The following is an 18754-nucleotide window of genomic DNA, read 5'->3' as shown; positions in this document are numbered from 1 at the left end:
CACACATGAAATCCGTGGTCATTCTTCCCACGAGCCTCCTGATGGGGTTTATTCTTTCTGAGAAGCCATGGGTTAGGAAAGGGGCGCTGACCCGGGATCCTGAACACTTCAAATACATCTGTATTTTTTCATGATTCGTTCTGCAGCCTCGATGACAGATGGATAAATGGGCCAGTAAGAGCAGCCTTTGCTAGTTCATTCTTCCTAAACCAGACAGTACAGGTCTGCATCTCCCTCCACGTGCCTGATGGTGCATTTTAGAAACTATACACTTAATAAGTGCCCACAAAAACGCACAACAAGGGGGCCAGCTCAGCCCAAATCGAGCTTTTAGGGCAGAACCAGAAGGCGAGGGTGTGCCTGGCCCCAGCCCTGCAAGGGGACAGCTCTAACTACTAGGCAGAGGCTGCTGCACACGGCTCAGGGCCGTGGGAGGGGCCCCTCTGGGCTGAGGATAACTGACCCAGTGACCACCCTTCCCCTCTCAGAGCTGAGAGTGAGATTATACCACCTAATTTAGCCCATTTGGGAGACAGTTTTGTAGAACCCCAAGTCCTCAGGAAGTATGGGCTGCCATCAGGAAACAGGGCAGCCTCTGGGAGCCCAGGGGTCCCTCAGCTGGGATGAGGGCCTGGGAGGCCAGGGGGTGACTCTTGGCTAAGGCCTCTTTCCACCCCCTCTCCAGATCTCGATTGGCTCTCAGTCCTTAGGAGGCACGCTAGGGACAGGGAACCAGTGGCAGAAGTCATAACCACTGGCCTGGAAGGATAGGGACAGGGGCCTGAGACAGGAGCAAGGGCACTAGGAGTACCTGCGCCTGACTCGTCGGTGGGTCCCCACCTGGACCTTCCCCCTGTGCCTCATGCCTCAGGGTGACATGGAACTTGTAAAGGCTGGGCCTCCAAAGATGGCATGGCTTGTACCCCCCAGCCACAGAATTGACATGTGGAGAAGCTTCCGTGACCAGGGAAGGGCAAGGACAGTGGGTACATGCTGAAGGACCATCCAGGTCTAAACCCTGGGCTCTGGTAATGAGGGCCAGCCACAGTGCTCCCAATGCCCAGCCTTCATCCTTGGTCATGGGGAGGGGAGGGGAGTACAGCACAGGCCTCCCTCCCCTCCAGCTGGCCCAGGCTCCTTTGCGGGCTGAGGCACAGAACTGTGACAGCTTTTACTTCCCTACTGGTCTTTCAGAATAGAGCAACTTTTGGTCTCTCAAGATACCTATGCCCAATACCTGGGAGGCCCAGGCCTTATGTACGTGGCTCCTATAAGCTCTGAAGGCAGAAGGGGTGGTCCCACCCAGGTAGCTGTGCCCAGCCCAGTCAGGGGGGTTCTCCCTGTTGGCCCCTTTGCCCCAGTCCCATTGAGCATCTGGTTGCTTCTGCCCAGGCCACCCTGAGCACATGGAGCTTCCCAGGGCGGCAGATGGCACCGAACAGCCAGCTGGGCCCCCGAAGGTGGGGGCTGCAGGGTGTATCAGATGTCAGAGCCGAGCTCAGCACACTGCTTGTCAGAGATGTGGGTGGCCAGAGACTCAATGATGTCCACGAGAAGCGGCTGACTCAGTGCCCGCAGGTTGGGCAGCTTGGAGACCTTTGGGAAAAGTAGCAGTGGGTTTACAGGCTCTGGACAGCCCAGAGGGGATCGAGGGGGCCAAGGGAATGGGGGAGTCACAGCTCTCATCTCCCACAGGACAGTGGGCTCCAGGGAGGGGCCAGGGCACCCCACGAGATGGCAGAGGCCTGGCTCAAACCCCATGGGCTCACACATGGCACTGTCCCCTTCCCCCAGTACATGCTTATACACAAGCACACCCACATAGCACACGTGTTCACACCTAGACATGCATACAACCATGAAGCACATGTTCACACACACATGCAGAGCTCCTCAGATATAGTGATGACAGTCATCCCCTCCACCCAGTCATCATCTTGAAGCTAAATATGATGTGGTCCCACATCCCTTGACCACACGGTACGGTGGGATGAGCACTGGGCTTGGGAATAAGGGCCTGGGTTCAAATCCTGGCTCTCTCACTTCCTGTGCCCCAGGGCATACCACACCCTTGCTGGGCCTCAGTTTCCTGATCTGTAAAATGAAGATCCTCCCAGCTCTCAGTTGTAACCCCAAGCCAACATGTGGCATTTCTCCTTGTGAACTACATAAACATCTCCCTCCTGAGCATGCCCTCCCTTTGTGATGAGGGCCTTCCTCTCCTCTCTGGACACAGGCCACACTCATGGCCAGAACCCCAATGTCAGTGACCAAGTGGTGAATATGGAGGCCCGGCCCCCCACCTCACATACAGGGACTCTCCTGGACCACCTGGAGTGATGTTTGGGTAAACAGCAGCACATTTATTTGCAGGAAGCCTAGACCCTGACTGCTTAGCTGGGCCCATAGGGAGCATCTCTAGTGAGCCTGGAGGCCTTGGGAGCCTGGGCCCTGGGCATGGCCGCCCTTTCTTCCCTTCTCTGGGACCCACTACGTGGCTGAGCCCAAACAAACATGATTTCCAGCTCCACGTTTGTAGCTTTGGCCTGCATGTGTGAGGAGGTACCCTTACAGCATATGGCATGACCAGTCTGGAGGCCCAGCCCAGACCAGAGAGGAGGGGCCAGCAGGCCCGGGAGCCCTAGCAACATCCCAGCTCTGCCCCCATCAGCAGCCATGTTCCTGGGCCTCCTGGAGCCAAGCCCGCCACGCCGGGAGTCTCAAACTCCACCACCACGCCTGTTTACTCCCAGTCTCCTCCTAGGACTCAGGCCCCACTGGGAAGATGAGGTGGGCCCAGCTACTTGGTGGGAGGTCAGGCAGGTTGGCAATGAAACCTGCACTTCAGAAGGGACCTGCCCCACTGCCTGGGATGGGGGGTGCCAACTGTCCCCTCCAGTTACTTCCAGCATCCCAAGACCGTGCCCTGCTGGAGACCCCTCCCTTCCTCCTGACCCAGCTGGAAGGAGGCTTTTTGAGGCCTTGAGTTGCTTTAACCCCCAAGGAAGCTGTAGGACAGTTGGCCCTGCAGCCTTCCCAGGGAGGGGAGGCCAGGGACAGCAGCTGGGGCAGTGCCTGCTGCCCCAAGGGCTTTGACAGCAGTGGAAGGATCTGGGGCCGGAGGCGTGTTCTGGGTTGTGGATGCAAGGCTTCCTTCCAGTCTATGGCCAGGGTGCCGGCCCCTCAGAGCCAGGGCAGGCAGGGTGGGCAGCAGACCCCCCAAACCCCAGGAAAGAGCCAACCAACCTTGGTGAACTGGTGCACGATGATGTGAAGGCAATGCCTCTTCATGTCCAGGGCCTGGGTCTTGTCAGCAGCCTCTAAAATCTGAGACACAGAGAGGTTCAGGCCGTTAGCGTTAGCTGTGAGGGACTCCCCTCTGCTGACCGTTCTAGATGCCCAAGGAGCTAGACACAGCACCAAGGGGACCCTCAGACTACCAACCTGGAGCACATTCTCCACCGTCACGTTCATTTCCAAATTCTGCCGACAGTAGGCCTGGAGCCGGTTATTGTAGAAGCCATAGTAATAAGGGGCTGCAAAGAGATAGCTGGGGAGCAGTTAAGGAAAATGGGGCAGCTCCCTGGGGGGTGCAGGAGCTCTCAACCTTGGCTGTAACACGAGGGCTTTGCAGTCAGGGCCGGCCCTGTCTGCAAGCGCCAGGCTACGCCACAGTGGACAAAGCTGCCTCCAGGCTCCTGGCTGGATGACCTTCCGCAAACTGGACATTGTGGCCAAAGGCGAGCAGATTGGGGTGGGGAGGGAGGACGTTATGCTCAGTATTGGTGCAGCCCGAGCTGCAGAGACACAGGCAGGGCCCCTGCAGAAGGTCTCCGTGTACAGGTCCCCTCTAGGGGATCTGTAGCACTCCAAAGGCAAAGGGAAGGATGGGGGTCAGAGAGTGCCGTGGAGAGAGGTAGAGGGGCCTGGAGGCCGGGGGCAGAAGACCATGACAGCCGAGGAAGGGAAAAGCAGAGCCAGGACTAGGCCGCAGACTCTGGGCTCCCAGGGCCTGCAGCCATTCTGGGCAGAATCTCCCCTCCCAGCCCGACTGTGGGCCTGAAGCTGCAGGATACAGAGAGTCCTCGGGGGGCATGTTCACTTCCCCATAGTAGATGTAACGGAGCATGGACTCAAATGCCTGCTTGCTGGGCACCATTTCCCCAATGGAGATGTTGACTTGACCGTCTTCAGGCATGAAGGACCGGAACATGGCTTCAAAGTAACTAGAAGATGAAACACGCCCTGCTGCCATCAGGCCCCTGGCTCCCCAGACCTCCCCCTCTCCAACTGGAGCCTCTCCACAAGGTTTCCAACCTCACCTCCTGCCTCCTCCTGGGCCACATCCCCTTTTACCATGTACCTGGAGCGGGCGGCCAGGATGGCCTTATGAGCTGGGCGTGGGTGACCATCGAGGAGTAGGGTAATGTCACAGAAGTCTGTCCCTGCCCCCTCCAAGCAAGCCTTCATGTCCTGGATCAGCGAAGTTCCTACAAGAAGCAGGATCAGCATGGGGGCACCAGAGCCATGGGCCCTGTTGGGACAGCCCTGAGCTTGGGGTCCCACGTGGGAGGGGGCAGCAGGGGTGACTTCAAGGTCACCAGAGACAACAAGGACTAAGGAGGACCCTCGGTGCCAACGGAGCAGACCCTGCTGTTCCCACAGTGGGGGGCGCAGAGAGGCCCAGCTCACACCCGGCAGCCCCAAGATAGGTCTAGTCTCATGTATAAGTACTGGCCAGGCAGTCAGGCAGCCCTGGGCACATCAGGGGCATCCTCTGAGCTCTGGCTTCTTCATCTGTAAAATGGGTGTCTCAAGCCCCATGGATATACCTCCACAGGTGACAGAACCCCATGGGGACAGGAGGGAAGGCAGGGCGAGGGAGGGGGTGGCAGCCCACCTATGTCCACCGGCTGCTCTGAGTGTGCCCGGATGGGCGGCTGCTGTTTCCTGCGCACGATCTCCACAATCAGGGAGGATGAGAGGTGCTCAAACTCCTTCATCATGATCACCTGATTGAAGTGGGACTCCTTCACCACAAAGTTCAGGCAGTGTTCCTGCGGGCAGAGACATGGGGGCAAGAGATGAGAGACATGGAGAGACAGAAAGACAGAGGAAAGGGGGCCAAGGGGGCCAGAGTGTTGGGCCCAGCCTGGAGGGTGGCCCCAACATTGCCTCTGGGCCCCCTGACTGAAGGGATGATTCTCCCCTCCTCCCTCTCCCTCTAGGCCCCTGATGACAGAAGGATCATGACCCCGGATTTGAGCCATGCTCCTCCCACCCGGGCGCCTTCACCTTGAGCTGGTCCAGTTGCAGCTTGCTGGCATTCTCGCACACGGTGAGGACATTCTGCAGGTCCACAGAGGCCTCTATGTACTGCAGGCAGAGCTGTTCCAGGCGGCACAGCTTGAAGTTCAGTGCCAGCTTGTACACGTCCATGATGAGCAGCACCTCATGCACATGCCCTGGCAGCCACAAGGGACAGCTGAGCCACCCTGGCTGCCTCAATTTCCCTCACTGTAAAATGGGGACCCTAACCACTGCACTACCTGGTGCCCGGCACACTAGGGGAGCCCTGTGGCAGCCACGGCTGCCTCTCTTGGCTCCAGGCCCAGAGCTGTCCATCCATCCATCTGTCCTCTCCCTGCTCCGCAGTGTCTCCAACAGATGCAGCCTCCCCTCCACCCAGGTCACAGAGGTGACCCTGGCAGGGCCAGGGAAGGCCTCCACGTGGGGCACCCCCATGCTGCTGGGCCCCAGGACTTCTGGCTAGGCCTTACCTTTGCGTGGGTACTTGATCTTGTCCGTGTACAGGAACTGCATGAGCACCTCGAAGGGCTGGGCTTCGGCCTCACGAATCGCTACCTCCAGTAGGGAAGGCGGCAGAGGAGGCTTCCCGCCTGCAACCCCCGGTGCCCCCTCCTCAGGCTCTGGCTTAGACTTCTAGACATGACAAAATGAGGAAATGGAAGTGGTGGCCTTCAGAGCCAGATTCCCGCCATGTGATCGTGCACAGCCTCAGTCTGCTCAGCTGTGAAATGGAGCCCCCCACCCTCTCGTTCTCCCAAAGGGCACCAAAGCCCATCTTGTGACTGGTTCACAGGATCTCCTAGAGGTCTTCAAGTCAGGGCTGGGAGGAATCTCAGAGCTGGGGGACCCATAAGTGACAGGCCCTCTGCCTTTACTGTAAATTATCTGCCATGCACTGATCTCACTGGGTCTTCCTAACATCCCTTTAGGTAGATGCCCGGGCCCATTTCAAAGATGAAGATACAACAGCTCTGGCGCAGGATTCGCACCCAGGTCTCTGCCCTTGCTGCCTCTAAGAAAGTGACCGTGGGCCCCAGGCTGTCAGGCATTTCAGAGGAGCGGAGGTCAGCACTCCTGAGCAGCTGCTGTCCTCTGGAGGAGGCCCAGGGTGGGAGAAGACGCTCACCTGTCGCACTCGCTCCCGGGCCTGCATTATCTTTTTTCGCAGCCACTTGCAGCGTGCTGTGACAATTGCAACGTGTCCTCGGACCCGCTCCTCCTTCTGTCAACGCAGAGAAAGTAGGAATGTCAGGCTCTGTGGGCCACAGTGGTGCCCACCTCCTCCAGAAGGGGCCCTGTGGCCTGGGGGAGGGGCAGGAGCCATCCTGGGGAGTCTCAGGCCGGGAAAAAGACTTGTGAGGGGGGCAGGGGGGCGCCAATCCTGGCTCTGCGCGCGACCACTGCCTGGGTCTTCTTGGGCAAGTCACCTGACACCCTGTGCCTCGATGTTCTTCCCCAGAACATGAGAGGGACAGCCTGAGGCCTCTGCCAGGATGGGCCCTCAGGTCAGCTGGCTCAGCTCCAGCCCAAAGCATGCATGACGCATGCATGACCCCCATTGCCTTGGCCTGACCATAATAGGTATCAAGGTCACGTCTGACTTCCCTCACTTCTGGAGTGCCTTCAGAGTGCCAACACACTTCACTCCAGGCCTGGAAAGGCAATCTGGCCCCAGGGGGAGTGCAAGGCCAGCTCCCAGAGGGCCCCAGTACCCGCATGCGCCCACCTCTCCTAGAATGAACTCCACGTCGCTGAACTGGCGACTCTCCCACAGGCGGCCATAATCTTCATGTAACGTACATTTGGGGTAACAAGAAAACTGGAAGACAAGAGCCCCCTTGGTCCTGCTGGGCTTCTGCCAGGCCCACCTAGAATGGAGCCTGGAGAACCCAAAGGGGGCTTACAGGGTCTCCTCAGCACCATCCTGATCCCCTCTGGAACCGTAACCAGTTCAGCAGGCTCACCAGGGCCCTGGGTCTGAGCACACAATGATCACAGAACCAGAACAGGGAGGAACCTTCTCACGTCCAGAAATACACCCTCCCCCTGCCCCCAACACCTCAACAAAGAGTGAGTAGGCATGACTTAATCCTCACCAGGGACGGGGAGCTCACTGCCTCACTACCCAAGCCACCTGCTCCATCTTTGGGTTTCTCTAATGCTCAGAAAAGTTCTCTTTTCTCTCGACCTGAAACCCGTCTCCTCTCCTGGAAAGCCCTGAGAAGTAAGGCTGACCTCTCACATAGGACGGCCCTTCAGAAATGTCTCCCCAGGATCGGCATTCCCAGCTCCTGTTCGTCAACATCCTGCTTAAAAGGTGCTGCCCAAATGAAGGGATGGAGGCCAGCCAGGGCTAAGGTTGGGGGGTGACCCCCGTTCTGGACCCCAGACCTCTGGAACACAGCACCCTCCCCCTCCGAGGCCAGGCAGGCCTGTGCAGCCCATAACAAAGGGAAGTCTATCCCTCTACCCCAACCCATTGGGTTTCAGCCCCTCATCTTGGCTGTCCCCTCCTTGCCCGCTGTCAGTGACAAGTCTGGCTTCCATCTCAGACCTGGATGCGCCCAGGCAGAGGACGGAGCCCTCCTGGTGGGCAGGCTCTCAGGGGAATTACCATCCTCTCCACACAGCGTCCAGCCACCCAGCTCTTCCCCTTGGCCCACCACCATCTCCAAGGGGGACACCAGGAACACAGCCCAGTACTCTGCCAGGTCCCAGCCCTGCTGGGGGGGTCCTCCCCACCTCAGGACTGTTCCAGGGGGCCCCAGGGACCCAGGCCACGTTCACCAGGGATCTGGGTGGCAGAGGTGAGTGTGGCCTTCTTTTCGTCATGTGTTTCCACCACCCCATGTGCTCCATAGCAGGGCTGAGTCCACCCCTGCATGGACACCCAGGTCAGAGGCCCACCTGAGCCCTGCCCCTCCTCCCAGGTACCTGGAATCTGTACATTTCACCACTGCGAATATTGTTGTCCACCGTCCCGCCAAATATGTACATGGCATCCGAAATGACAGCGGCCGCGTGGAACAGTCTCCCGCTGGGCAGCTAGAAGACAGGAGGAGAGGAGACAGCCAGGGTGAGGAGGGGAAGGGACTGGGCCACCACAGGCAGGGCTAAAGGTGAGGACGTGTGAGCGGGCCCCCCCTGCAGCCAAGCAGGCAGCTGGACAAGCCAACCCCTTTGTCTCTGCCTCCTCTGTGCGTATCCACACCACACCACCTCTGCCTGCCTCTTCCTGGGACCAGCCTGGCCCTAGAGGGCAGAGGCCACCTTGCTGCTTATGCACAAAGTGCACACCTAATACTGACTCCCTGCAGGACAGCGGCCAAGCCCTTTCCTCTCCCTGGGCAAAAGGCGGGGTCCCCTCCCAGCAGAGGTCCTAGGAGCAAAGTCAAGTCCTCACTCAAACATGGGCCAATTCAAATGAAAGAGAAAGTGAAACCTTCCCCTCATTGGGGAAAAGCCAGGTCAGAGCCCAGGGTGGAGCCGGTGGGGCATCAGCAGCTCTGGGACTATTGGGGCAGCACCCACCCCACCAGAGGATACCAGCAGTCCTGGGGGCTCTCCCCCAGCACGTGGAGCCCACAGGAATCCTCCATGGAATATGTGAACCCAACAGACCCTCCAGGAAAGGGAGGCGTCTCCTGACCGGCCTAAACCATTCCCATCTCTCTTGGTGGTGGCACATAGACTGGCCAGCAGAAGCAAGCACCCCTGCTGCCCCGGCTGCCTGCCCAGCCCTCCCACCACCATGGATAACGCCATTACCTCGCTGTCAGGACTCGGCTGAATAACTTCCCACGTCTGGAAATCCACATCATAGCAGTGAAGCTCATTTGGGAGGGTGTTGTCAGCCGCGCCCCCAAACACGTACAGGTGCCGGTCAAAGGCGACCATGGTGTGCCCATATCTTCGCTGCGGAGGGGGCGGTGAGCCCCGAAGCAAGTGCTCTGTGGGAATCCGGGTCCAGCTAGGAGAGGGGAAGAGGACAAGGTGGCTAAGTCCTGACCTCCAGGCAGGCGAATAGAGAACTGTGTGAGTGTTTCACAGGGCGATGGCCAAAGAGCCCCAGGATTTTCTGGGAGCTCTCCAAGGCCTGCAGGGCCGGGAACCCCCCCAGAAACACTTACACTTTGTCTCTGAATTCAAACTGGAAGAGATTATTGGTGATCTTGGCTCCGCTCTGCCCTGAAAACACAAACATCTTGTCCCTGCAGACAGCCACGGGGAAGTTACAGCAGGAAGGTGGGATCTCACCACTCTGCTCGATCTAGGGACATGAGAGGGGCACAAAGCGGGGTGTTGGCAGATAGGCCTGGGCACGAGGCAGGTATGAGCCACTGGCCTGTTCTGAAGGGTCAGGGTCACCTTGTGCCCTGTGGGCAAAGCCTGAGCTTTAAGGCCCGGAGCAGGGATGCTCAGGTCCCCCCCAAGGCTGACAAGGCATAGCAGCATCAGCACCATCCTCTCTCTTCACGCTCCTGTCCCTGCTCTGCTCAGGGGGACCTCGTCACCACCCCATCCACCTCCTCTGATCCAGGCACAGGCAAGCAGACTCGATCCTGCTCCCTGGTCCCTGGCAGCTGGGAACCCCTCCTGGGTCAGGGCTGGAGGGCCACCTCCTTCCCCCATGAACTACGGCCCAGGGGACAAAGGCTGTGTCAAAAGCACTGGGATCTCTTCACGACCCAGTAGGACAGACTGCTCTCAGGTCGCGTCCTTGGCAATGTGCCTGGGCACTGGACGTGCTGACTGCTCTGTCCTCTCCCATATACTCTCCTCTGTTCTCTGGGCTTTCCCTTCTCCTACCCATGAGACCTCTCCTTCTTAGCCTCCCCCACCAGCTCATCACCCATATTGTGCCCCTGAACTGTGGGCACTGCCAAGTTCTGAGCCAGGCCGTCTCGGTATCTGGCCCAAGGATCTCCTCCACAGAGAGTGCCCAGGTCTACACATCCCCAATCAGATACTGACCAGGTGGGGGACTCTGGAAGGGGCCTTTCACTGCCACCTGCCTCAGTTTCCTCAAATGAAAAATGAGGATAACAGTACCTCCCTTCCAGAGTTGTAACAATCAAATGAGATAATGTCTGTAAAGCACTGAGGCCGGTACCCAGGACACAGTAGGCACTTAATAGCACTTGCTGCCCCACTGCCTAGTGGATGTTTCCAACTGGATAAACCAGGACCAGAATCTCAAATTCAATCCCAAACTAAAATCATCTCCCCTCATGGGCCTGCTCTTTTCCAAGCCTTCCTCTGTTCCAAGGGCCCCACCCTCTGCGTGGCTTTGCCAAGGCTAGGTCTCTCACCTCCTCCCAGCAGGTCAGTTCTCGGTCCTGAAGGCCAATGGTCCAGATATCATTGAGCCTGGATCAGGAGGGAGGGAGGGAAGGGGGTACAGGTGGTCATGATCTCAGGCAGTTCCCCACTGTGCCACAGAGAAATGGGCAGCTCTGGGGGCAGCATCTGGCCCAGCTCAAGCTGCCACTCCACAGGGACCCCATTGGAGAGGACCAGACCGAGCCAGCCCAGCAAACAGCAGAGACTGCAGCATGAACCAGGGCCCCCTGGGATAACCAGCCATCACCCAGCCTAGAGGCTGGCCAGGCCTGCCGTCCCTGCCAGGACCAAGAATGCAGCAGAGCAGGCTGCTCCCCTCAGTCACCATGGTTGGGCCCCAACCACAGAAGGGGAACCCCCAGAACCCCCACATCTAGCCCAGAGAAGAACTGAGCTGGTCCAGAATGGAACAGGCCACCTGGGGAAGTAATGAGCTACCCATCCCAGACAAAACCTGGCACCCCCTCTCCACAAACTGGCCAAGGGGATTCCTGCTCAGGTACAGCCTTGACCCCCTCCCAGGGCAGGAGAGCCTCTCAGCAGCCCTGCCATCCCGAAGGGCTGGGGGGCCGAGCGGGGTCTTTGCTGAAGGCAACAGAAATGCTCTAAGCCCAGTTTAGTGGAGCTGGCTGGGACAGAAGGGTCAGCCCCACACCCACGTACCGGGCATTACCATCGTAACCGGCAAAGATCCACAGCTTGTCGCTGTACACTGTCGCCCCATGCGCTGACCTTGCCACTGGTAACCTGGGGGGACCGAAGGTTGTATGAGGCTGGGTCACCCGACCAACCCTAGACTCCCAGGGATGACATCCTGCACGCTCCTCAGACTGTGTCATCATGGGCCCTGGAGGCCTCAGAGTCTGCTCACATGCCAACCCCCGACCTGGGTGGACCAAGCACTGGCCCTCGAGTCAGGGAGACCCAATTCCAAAATCGGCCTCAGGTACTCCCTAGCTGTGGGACCCAAGGCAAGTCTCATGCCTGTGTGCCTCAGTTTCCTCAGCTGTAAAAGGGGATCATAACAGTCCCTATAGAACACACATGACATGACACAGGGACAGGGCTTTAAACACCTTAAACCTGTGTGTTGTCGCTGAGTCATTTCCCTCGCATCCAACTCTCTGTGACCCCACCTGGGGTTCTCTGGGCAGAGATCCTGGAGAGGTTTGTCTTTTCCTTCTCAGTCCATTTTACAGATGAGGAAACCCAGGCATGCAGGGTGAAGTAAGTGTGTGATACGAACTCAGGCCCTCCTGACTCCAGGTCTAGCATTCTATTCACTATGCCACCCAGCCACCCCCAAAAGCACCATATAGATGCTGGGCATCATTATCATCTTCCCTGCCCCCTGCGCCGGGCACAGCCACCCTGGGCATCCTGCTGGGCACCTTCTCCATCCTCCCTCCTGCTGCACCCTCTGCCCCTTCCACAGGCCCCTTGGACCCCACTGGTTCCCTGATGTTCCCTCCATCTGGAGCGCAATGGAGGTGGGGCTGGGCTAAGCAGGGAGTCAGGGCCACCCAAGGTGCAACAGCCCCCCAAGGGCCACCCACCTCCAGACAACAGCCCTGGGGCAGGATGGTGGGAGGAGGCCCACCCTGCCCCACCAGGCGCCAGGCTGCCACTCACCGCCCTTCAATCTTCCACTCTGCCCACTGCCCAGTGGCAAATTTGTATTCAAACAGGTCATTCTTGTTCTTCAAATTGGAATTGGAGTAAATGTCGCCAGTGTAGCCACCTGTGAAGACATGGCTCTGTGAGCTAGGCGTGGCTCCTCCATATAAAGCTCAAGGGGGAGCCCTGCCCCACAGACAGAGGCCCAGCTTCCAATCCCAGCAGGGGGGCTCTGGGCACAAGACTTGGCCTCTCTGGGTCTTGTTCCTTCTTTCTAAGAACTTTGATACCCCTTCTGTGTTTTGATCTATGACGCAGGCAGAACTGACAGTGTCAGTAGGTAAGGAGTGAGCCCCTTGTCACTGGAAGTATCCAAGGGGAGCACCACTGGGCACAGTCTTTAGGGAAGGGTTGGTCTTGCTCCTAGAGGTCTGTTGTCCCCCTAGGATCATGCAGGCCCTGCGACCCCAGGTTCACAAGGGGCTCCTTGTAATGGCTGAAGAATGAATGTGCTCAAACCTGAACCTCTGATCCCAGGGGTCCCTGAGCTTGACTGACAAACACAGCACCCCTCCAAGGCCTGACCTTCAGTGGGAAGCCAGGCCCTCACTGGAGGCGAGGGCACACCCTAGGGGACTTTGGGCGAAGGCCTGTGGCTGAAAGACAAGGCCCAGGACAAAGCCCAAGACCCTTTTGCTCACTGTGCCTCAGTATCCTGATGCGTAAAAGCACACCCCCCTCCTGGGGCTGCCCGGTGGGGAGGGCAGGTCAGGTCATGTGGGCCCTGGAGGCACAGCCCTGCTGGGTCCTCACCAAACACAAACATGCTGCTCCCGTAGACAACGGCAGAGTGATGATAGCGGGGGGCTGGCGGTGTCCCCGTGGTAAAAGCCCTAGAGAGGAGGGGCAAACACCATCAATGCTGCACACACAGAGGGCCCATGGAGGGTTCTGGATCCACCAGTAAACAGAGAACAGAATTCTGCAGTAATGGGTTTGAAACTGAGCCCAGGATGAACTGGGGCTGTGAGCCTGGGGTCTGGTGCTCTCCTGTTCATGTGTGAATGTCCCCACAGAACTTCTGAAGAGGCTCTTGGGCAGGTGACCAGAGAGTGACTGAGGCCCAGGGATCTCAGGAGATGGGGCCAGGGCAGGGCCGGGAGGGTGGACAAGGGGCTTTCCACAGAGCCAGCTCTGACCTTGAAGGAGGTGCACCCAGATGGCAGTGTCCAGCCCAGACCCAGCCCTGGCAACTCTAACTGCCTAGTGGACATCTCCACATCAAGACGCGGCCTGACAGGCCTCTCCTCCTCTCCCCCTGACAAGTCCTAGCCAGCCTCAGTGCCCCCCTGCCACCTGCCCTGGGCTCACCCACCTCTCCCTTCTCTGAACTCCCACAGGACAAATCTGGTCTAGTCTGGTCTGCCCCACTGGGGGCCAGAGGCCAGGGGCCCTGGGAGCCCATGCTGGGGGACTGGGTGGCTGGATGAGGCCGGGGTCCAGGATGGGGCTGCCCTAATGCTCCCCACCCCTACTATGGCAAGGTAAGTAGAAGCAACGGGGGAGCCACAATGACAGCAGCCAGAGCCCACCTGCACCAGGAGCAGTCCTTGACATCAAAGCGCAGGAGATCATTCAGCATCGTCTTTCTGAAAGGGATAGAGCAAAGTGAAAAAAGACATTGTGACCTAAAGGTCAGGGGATAATCCACAGAAATGGGGCTTCTGGTCCTGGTTCTCAGGGAGGGGACATGGGCATGGCCCTGACTGGGGAGCCAATCTGGGCACATCACTTCACTGCCCTGCCTCAGTTTCCTCACCTGTAAAACAGGGAAGCTGGACCAGGTAGCCTCCAAGATTCTTTCTAGCTCTGGAGCTGGGGGACCCTGACCTCAGAAACCTGTTTTTCCACCATACAAAAGAAGAGACTGAGCCAGCCCCCCCTGCCCTGGCCTCTCACCTCAGCCTCCCCCCCAGCCTTGACACTTTATTGTTCAGTGAATTCAAGGTATGATCTTGGCCGATTCATTTCCAACTTTCTCAGACTCAGTTTCCCCCTCTGTCAAGTGAGGCTTTAGTGCTAAGGATTCTCCACCCTCCTCCCCCTCGCTCACCTACCCGTTGTCACCTCCAAACACGTAGATGGCATCCTTATAGGCCACCACAGTGTGTTTGCTGCGCCTGGCAGAGGAGGGGGAGAGGGGGTCAGGGCAAGGCCCCCTGTTGGGAGACCTCCCCAAAGGTGCCCACTGCCCAAGCCCCTCCATGGTCCTGCCCCGCCACCAAGATCCTGCCCCCTCCAAGATGTCACCCCAGCCCTGCCCCACCCTCATCACCCCGCCCCCACCATGGCCCCACCCAGACCCCGCCCACCACCATGGCCACACCCCCAAGACCCTGCCCCACCCCTTCCATCATGACCCCACCCCAGACCCCGCCCACCACCATGGCCACACCCCCAAGGCCCTGCCCCACCCCTTCCATCATGACCCCACCCATGACCACACCCCCAAGACCATGCCCCGCCCCTTCCACAATGACCCCACCCAAGACCCGCCCCGCCCCTCCCCCCACCCCCCACCCGCCCCTCGCCGGCCCCTCCCGACGCCAGCACGCACCGCGCGCCCACGAACTCGTCGCAGGGCGGGAGGCGGCGCCATCGGTGCACAGTCTCGAAGGGGCCAAAGTTCAGGGTCAGGTACTCCACGCTGTCCGAGCAGCTGTGGTCGAAGTCCACGCTCGGGGCCACCTTGGGTCGCGCGGCCGCTGCAGGTCCCGCAACCGAGCCCGAGCCCGAGCCGGAGCCCGAGCAGCCTCCGCCCGGAGCCGCCGCCATGCCCGCTCCGCCCCCTCGGAGGCCCGCCCGCGCCTCCCAGTGGCCCCTGCGTCAGGACTACAGTTCCCGGCAGCCCCCACCCACGTAATTGGTGCCGGCTTCTGCAGCAGATGCGCGCAGTGGCTGTTGGGAGATGTGGTCCCGTCTAGGGTGAGGAGGCCCGCTGGGAGGTGGAGCCTGGGCAGGTGGGGTCCGCGATTTCTTCCCGGAAGTGTAGTCTGGCCGGTTCCTGCTGGGAGTTGTAGTTCACAGCCCGGGGCCGCAGGGAGGTGGAGCCTGATCGAAGCGCAGCGCAGGCAGGGAGGCGTGTCTGGAAGCTAAGACTGAGTAGTTCTCCTTGTCCCTTCTAGCACGCCAAGAAGCATTCCGTTTCCAGGCTCCCTGCCTTTGCCCAGGCTTAGCATTCACTCACTTCACCTTCCTATGATCCTTACCTTCAAGGTTCTGCTCTGGTCACCTCCTCTGGGAAGCCCTGCTTGATTCTGTCACATGTTGGTCTGCATGTCATTCCACTGGACTGTTGAGGGTGGAGTGGTTCCATCCATCCATCCATCCATCCATCCATCGATCGTTTAACTCTTGTGCGTGTCCCAGACACCAGCCCTCCCCCTTTCCTTCTGCCCTAAATGGAGAGGGGGGCAGGGGCAGTGGTGGCACCAAAGACCACCTCCCCCCAGGATCACTGCCGGCACCGCTGGTCTTCAGCTGGGTTCAGGCCGGAGCCTGGCGCCTGCTCCTTGAGCCGCTGCCTCGCCTGAGCTGAAGACCCCTGAGGCAGAGGGGGAGGGGAGCTTCATGGGCTGACCCCCAGGGGAGGGAGCCCAGGGAGCAGAGACCCCAAGGCCCCGCGGTCTAGTCCATGAGGAACCTTCCGCAGTGAGCAGTGACACCAGCCTTGTACAGATGCGGCCCTTTCGGTCCAGGGCTGGGAAGGGGCTTACCCCAGGACCCAGCCTGGATCCGACTCCCACTGCTGTGCAGCAGGAGCGCCTGCTGTGTACTGGGCACCGACCTAGGCGCCGAGGGACACACGGACAAAGAAGGAAACACGCACGACTCTCAAGCAGCTTCCATCCTTTGGGATCACAGATTCCCACTTCTACCATCTAGCCTTTGCTCGAAGACTGCCGGTGATGGGGAGCTCACCACCTTCTGAGGCTTACAGCTTCCATGGTTAGGAGCAGCCGGGTTTGACCTCTTCAAAACCTCCTGGTTTTGTCCCGAGGCCAGACAATCCAATTCCCCTTTCAAGGGCCCTGTTCTCATTCGGATCCAGAGACCCCTGAATTTACAGGAAGGATATCACAGGCACCCAGCATGCAACAGCTCGCTGGATTGGAGTCAAGATGCCTGTCTGAGGTTCACCTCAGACACTAGCCAGGACCCTAGCCTTGTCATTTTCTCCCTCTGATCCTCAGCTTTCTCATCTGTAAAATGGGGTATGAGGTAGAAGGGGGCTTCGGGTGTGCACTCCTGGGAAAACTCTGAGACAAAGAGTGGAGCCGGGTCAGAGGAGGCGTCAGGGGATGGTGGGGAATAGGGGCCAGAGAGGCCTTCTCACAGATGGTGGGGTCCTCCTGACGAAACTCAGCGACTGCCTCTCCAATCCCGCACCCAGAGGGAGGCTGGGAGCCCCTAGCCCTTCCCACCCTCTGAGATTCAGCATCCTCATCTGCGTATGGCCTCCTGCTGGCCGAATCCTGCCAAACCTGCTCCTGCATCTGCCTCTCCACAGAGCCCTCCTCAGTAGGCTCCAGCCCCTGCAGCTGCCCTGAGCCTCTGTAGCAGGAGGCCCAGGTGGCCCAGGCAGGCCTGGGTCCCAGTCCCAGCCTGGCCCCTTCCGAGCTGTGAGACCTTGGCCAAGATGCTCTCTGAACCCTGGCTGTGTGATACAGAGCTGAAGATGCTGCCCACTCCCTCAGCAGGGGTCCTGCCCCCAACAGCAATATTCCGGAAGGACTCAAACTCAGCTCTCACCAATGCCCCACGGGGCATCCTCCCATGAGGAGGCTCCCCTTCACAGCCCAGCTCAACCCCTTACCATCTGTGTGACCTTAAACAAGTCACCTCCCTCTCTGGGCCTCGGTTTTTGAACTTAAGAGAAGGGGTGAGGGGGTGATGGATAAGGTGCCTTCCTGCATCTTTGGCTCTCTGAAAGGTCACCTAGCAGTGAGGGTAGCTGGGCCCCCTGAGCCCCCTGGCCTTCTTCCCTATGAAATCAGGAAGCCAGCAGGCTCTGCCTCCCGCAGACTGGCACCTGCCCAGCTTGTGCCTGCAGCTTCTGCAGCAAGGAGAAGCCACCCACTGTGGGCTCAGGGGCTCCCCAGGGGGGATGGGGAGCGGGTGGGAAGGGAGTCACTCAGTCCACAGGCACACAAGGAGAGAGGCAGGCTCACATTCTGCTCCAACACAAAAATTAGATTTGTTTATTGCCTATTATTGCTTGATCTGTGCAAAGAGGAGGAGGAGGTGGAGGGTGGGCAGGTATGCTCTGGTTTCCAAACTCAGCAGTCCCTGGAGGAGGGGGAAGGGTCACCTGCTGACCCCAGGAGGAAGAATCATCCATCTGGGGGAAGATCCAGAAGGACCCCAGGGACTGGCTGGTCCAAGTCCTTCCATTTACAGGTGAGGACCTAAGGCCCAGAGATGCAGGACACCCCATCCTGAAGATGGTTGGGGGTGGGTCCCAGGGGGTGGGAACTGGCAAGAGGCAGGCACGACTGCCAGAGAAGAGATGAGCCAGGGAACGAGTCCCCCAAGACCCGGATGCTGGCAGAGCCGCTTCAGGAATCAGCCCAGTCCCAAGGGCCCACGATCCCCATGCCACTCAGGTGGTCCCAAGGTTCCTAGAGGAACTACACACCCCGGACAGCAAACAGCTTTGCAGCAGGGACCAGACAGGCTAGATTCGGCTCAGAGGGAGAGAATGGGAAAGTGGCGGGTTTGGCAAGAGTCTGAGTGAGCAGCTGCCCCCCTCCTGGCCAGATGTGCTGTGGCTGCCAGCTGGGTCTTCAGTAGCCTTTGCCCGTCAGCCATGACATGTCTCCGGTCCTGGAATAGAGAATTGGAGCTGCTTTACTTGCATACTGAAGGATGTGGACAAACATCTGCCCCCAGCCCACACCGAGCCCCAAGACATGCCCCAGCTGCTCCCCTCAGCTCCCAATTACAGCTGCCTTATTTTCTCCCTAGGGCCAGCTCTTCTACCTGGACACTCTTTCCCCTCCCTCCCACTTTGGGGAGCCTCCATCCAACAGCCCTCATGCAGCCAGCCCATTGGCTTTCCGCTTTCAGACTAAAAACATGCCCTGGTCTCTGACATTCCGGGACTCCATCCCCCTTCTCTGCAAAGTTTCTGAAAAGTGCCATCTGTGTCCGATGGCTCCACTGTCACACCTTACCCTAGGTGCTAGACTCCTGGCAATTGAGACTCCATTACCATCCCTCCCTCAAGTGAAATTCTCCCCCACAAAACCATTCCAGCAACCACTCAATCCAGTGGCCTTTTCTCAGCCTTCCGTCTTGACTTCATGGCAGCTCTCAACTCTGCATTGCCACAGCTAAGATGTGGAGGGGACCCCAAGTCAGCAAGTCCACCAGAGAGCTGAATAGGTATGTCCTCTACAGCTTGTCCAACATGTGGGCTCCC

At 59.0% G+C, this 18754-nt stretch overlaps 2 protein-coding genes across 4 annotated transcripts in view; both read right to left on the bottom strand.

The window, feature by feature from the left end:
- Positions 1 to 18: 18 nt before the first annotated feature.
- LZTR1 (leucine zipper like post translational regulator 1) lies at positions 19 to 15130 on the bottom strand. 3 transcript variants are annotated; one of them, XM_072599713.1, is made up of 20 exons: positions 14888 to 15130; positions 14388 to 14450; positions 13863 to 13919; positions 13084 to 13163; positions 12286 to 12394; positions 11317 to 11400; positions 10623 to 10680; positions 9441 to 9580; positions 9079 to 9280; positions 8245 to 8355; positions 7037 to 7129; positions 6437 to 6532; positions 5781 to 5943; positions 5296 to 5465; positions 4901 to 5057; positions 4364 to 4490; positions 4077 to 4226; positions 3445 to 3550; positions 3247 to 3327; positions 19 to 1596 (listed from the first exon to the last, which is right to left on the bottom strand). In XM_072599713.1, the coding sequence occupies exons 1-20, from the start codon at positions 15103 to 15105 to the stop codon at positions 1480 to 1482; spliced, it is 2382 nt and encodes a 793-aa protein (XP_072455814.1). In that variant the 5' UTR covers positions 15106 to 15130; the 3' UTR covers positions 19 to 1479. The 3 variants fall into 3 exon arrangements, with proteins under 3 accessions (XP_072455814.1, XP_072455816.1, XP_072455815.1); XM_072599715.1 differs by lacking the exons at positions 14388 to 14450; positions 14888 to 15130 and adding an exon at positions 14090 to 14169 and having other exon boundaries at positions 12210 to 12394; XM_072599714.1 differs by lacking the exons at positions 14388 to 14450; positions 14888 to 15130 and adding an exon at positions 14090 to 14113.
- Positions 15131 to 17502: 2372 nt separating this feature from the next.
- The window catches only part of AIFM3 (AIF family member 3), a 47777-nt gene continuing 46525 nt past the window's right edge, over positions 17503 to 18754 (bottom strand). The window contains exon 20 of the mRNA XM_072599716.1: positions 17503 to 18156. Coding sequence (XP_072455817.1) covers positions 18117 to 18156 — 40 coding nt within the window. The 3' untranslated portion in view covers positions 17503 to 18116. The remainder of the gene's footprint in view (positions 18157 to 18754) is intronic.

Source organism: Notamacropus eugenii, chromosome 4 (assembly GCF_028372415.1).
Source record: "Notamacropus eugenii isolate mMacEug1 chromosome 4, mMacEug1.pri_v2, whole genome shotgun sequence".
Taxonomy (NCBI): domain Eukaryota; kingdom Metazoa; phylum Chordata; class Mammalia; order Diprotodontia; family Macropodidae; genus Notamacropus; species Notamacropus eugenii.
The sequence above is the reverse complement of the archived record's forward strand: the minus strand, read 5'-3'. Positions and strand labels throughout refer to the sequence as shown.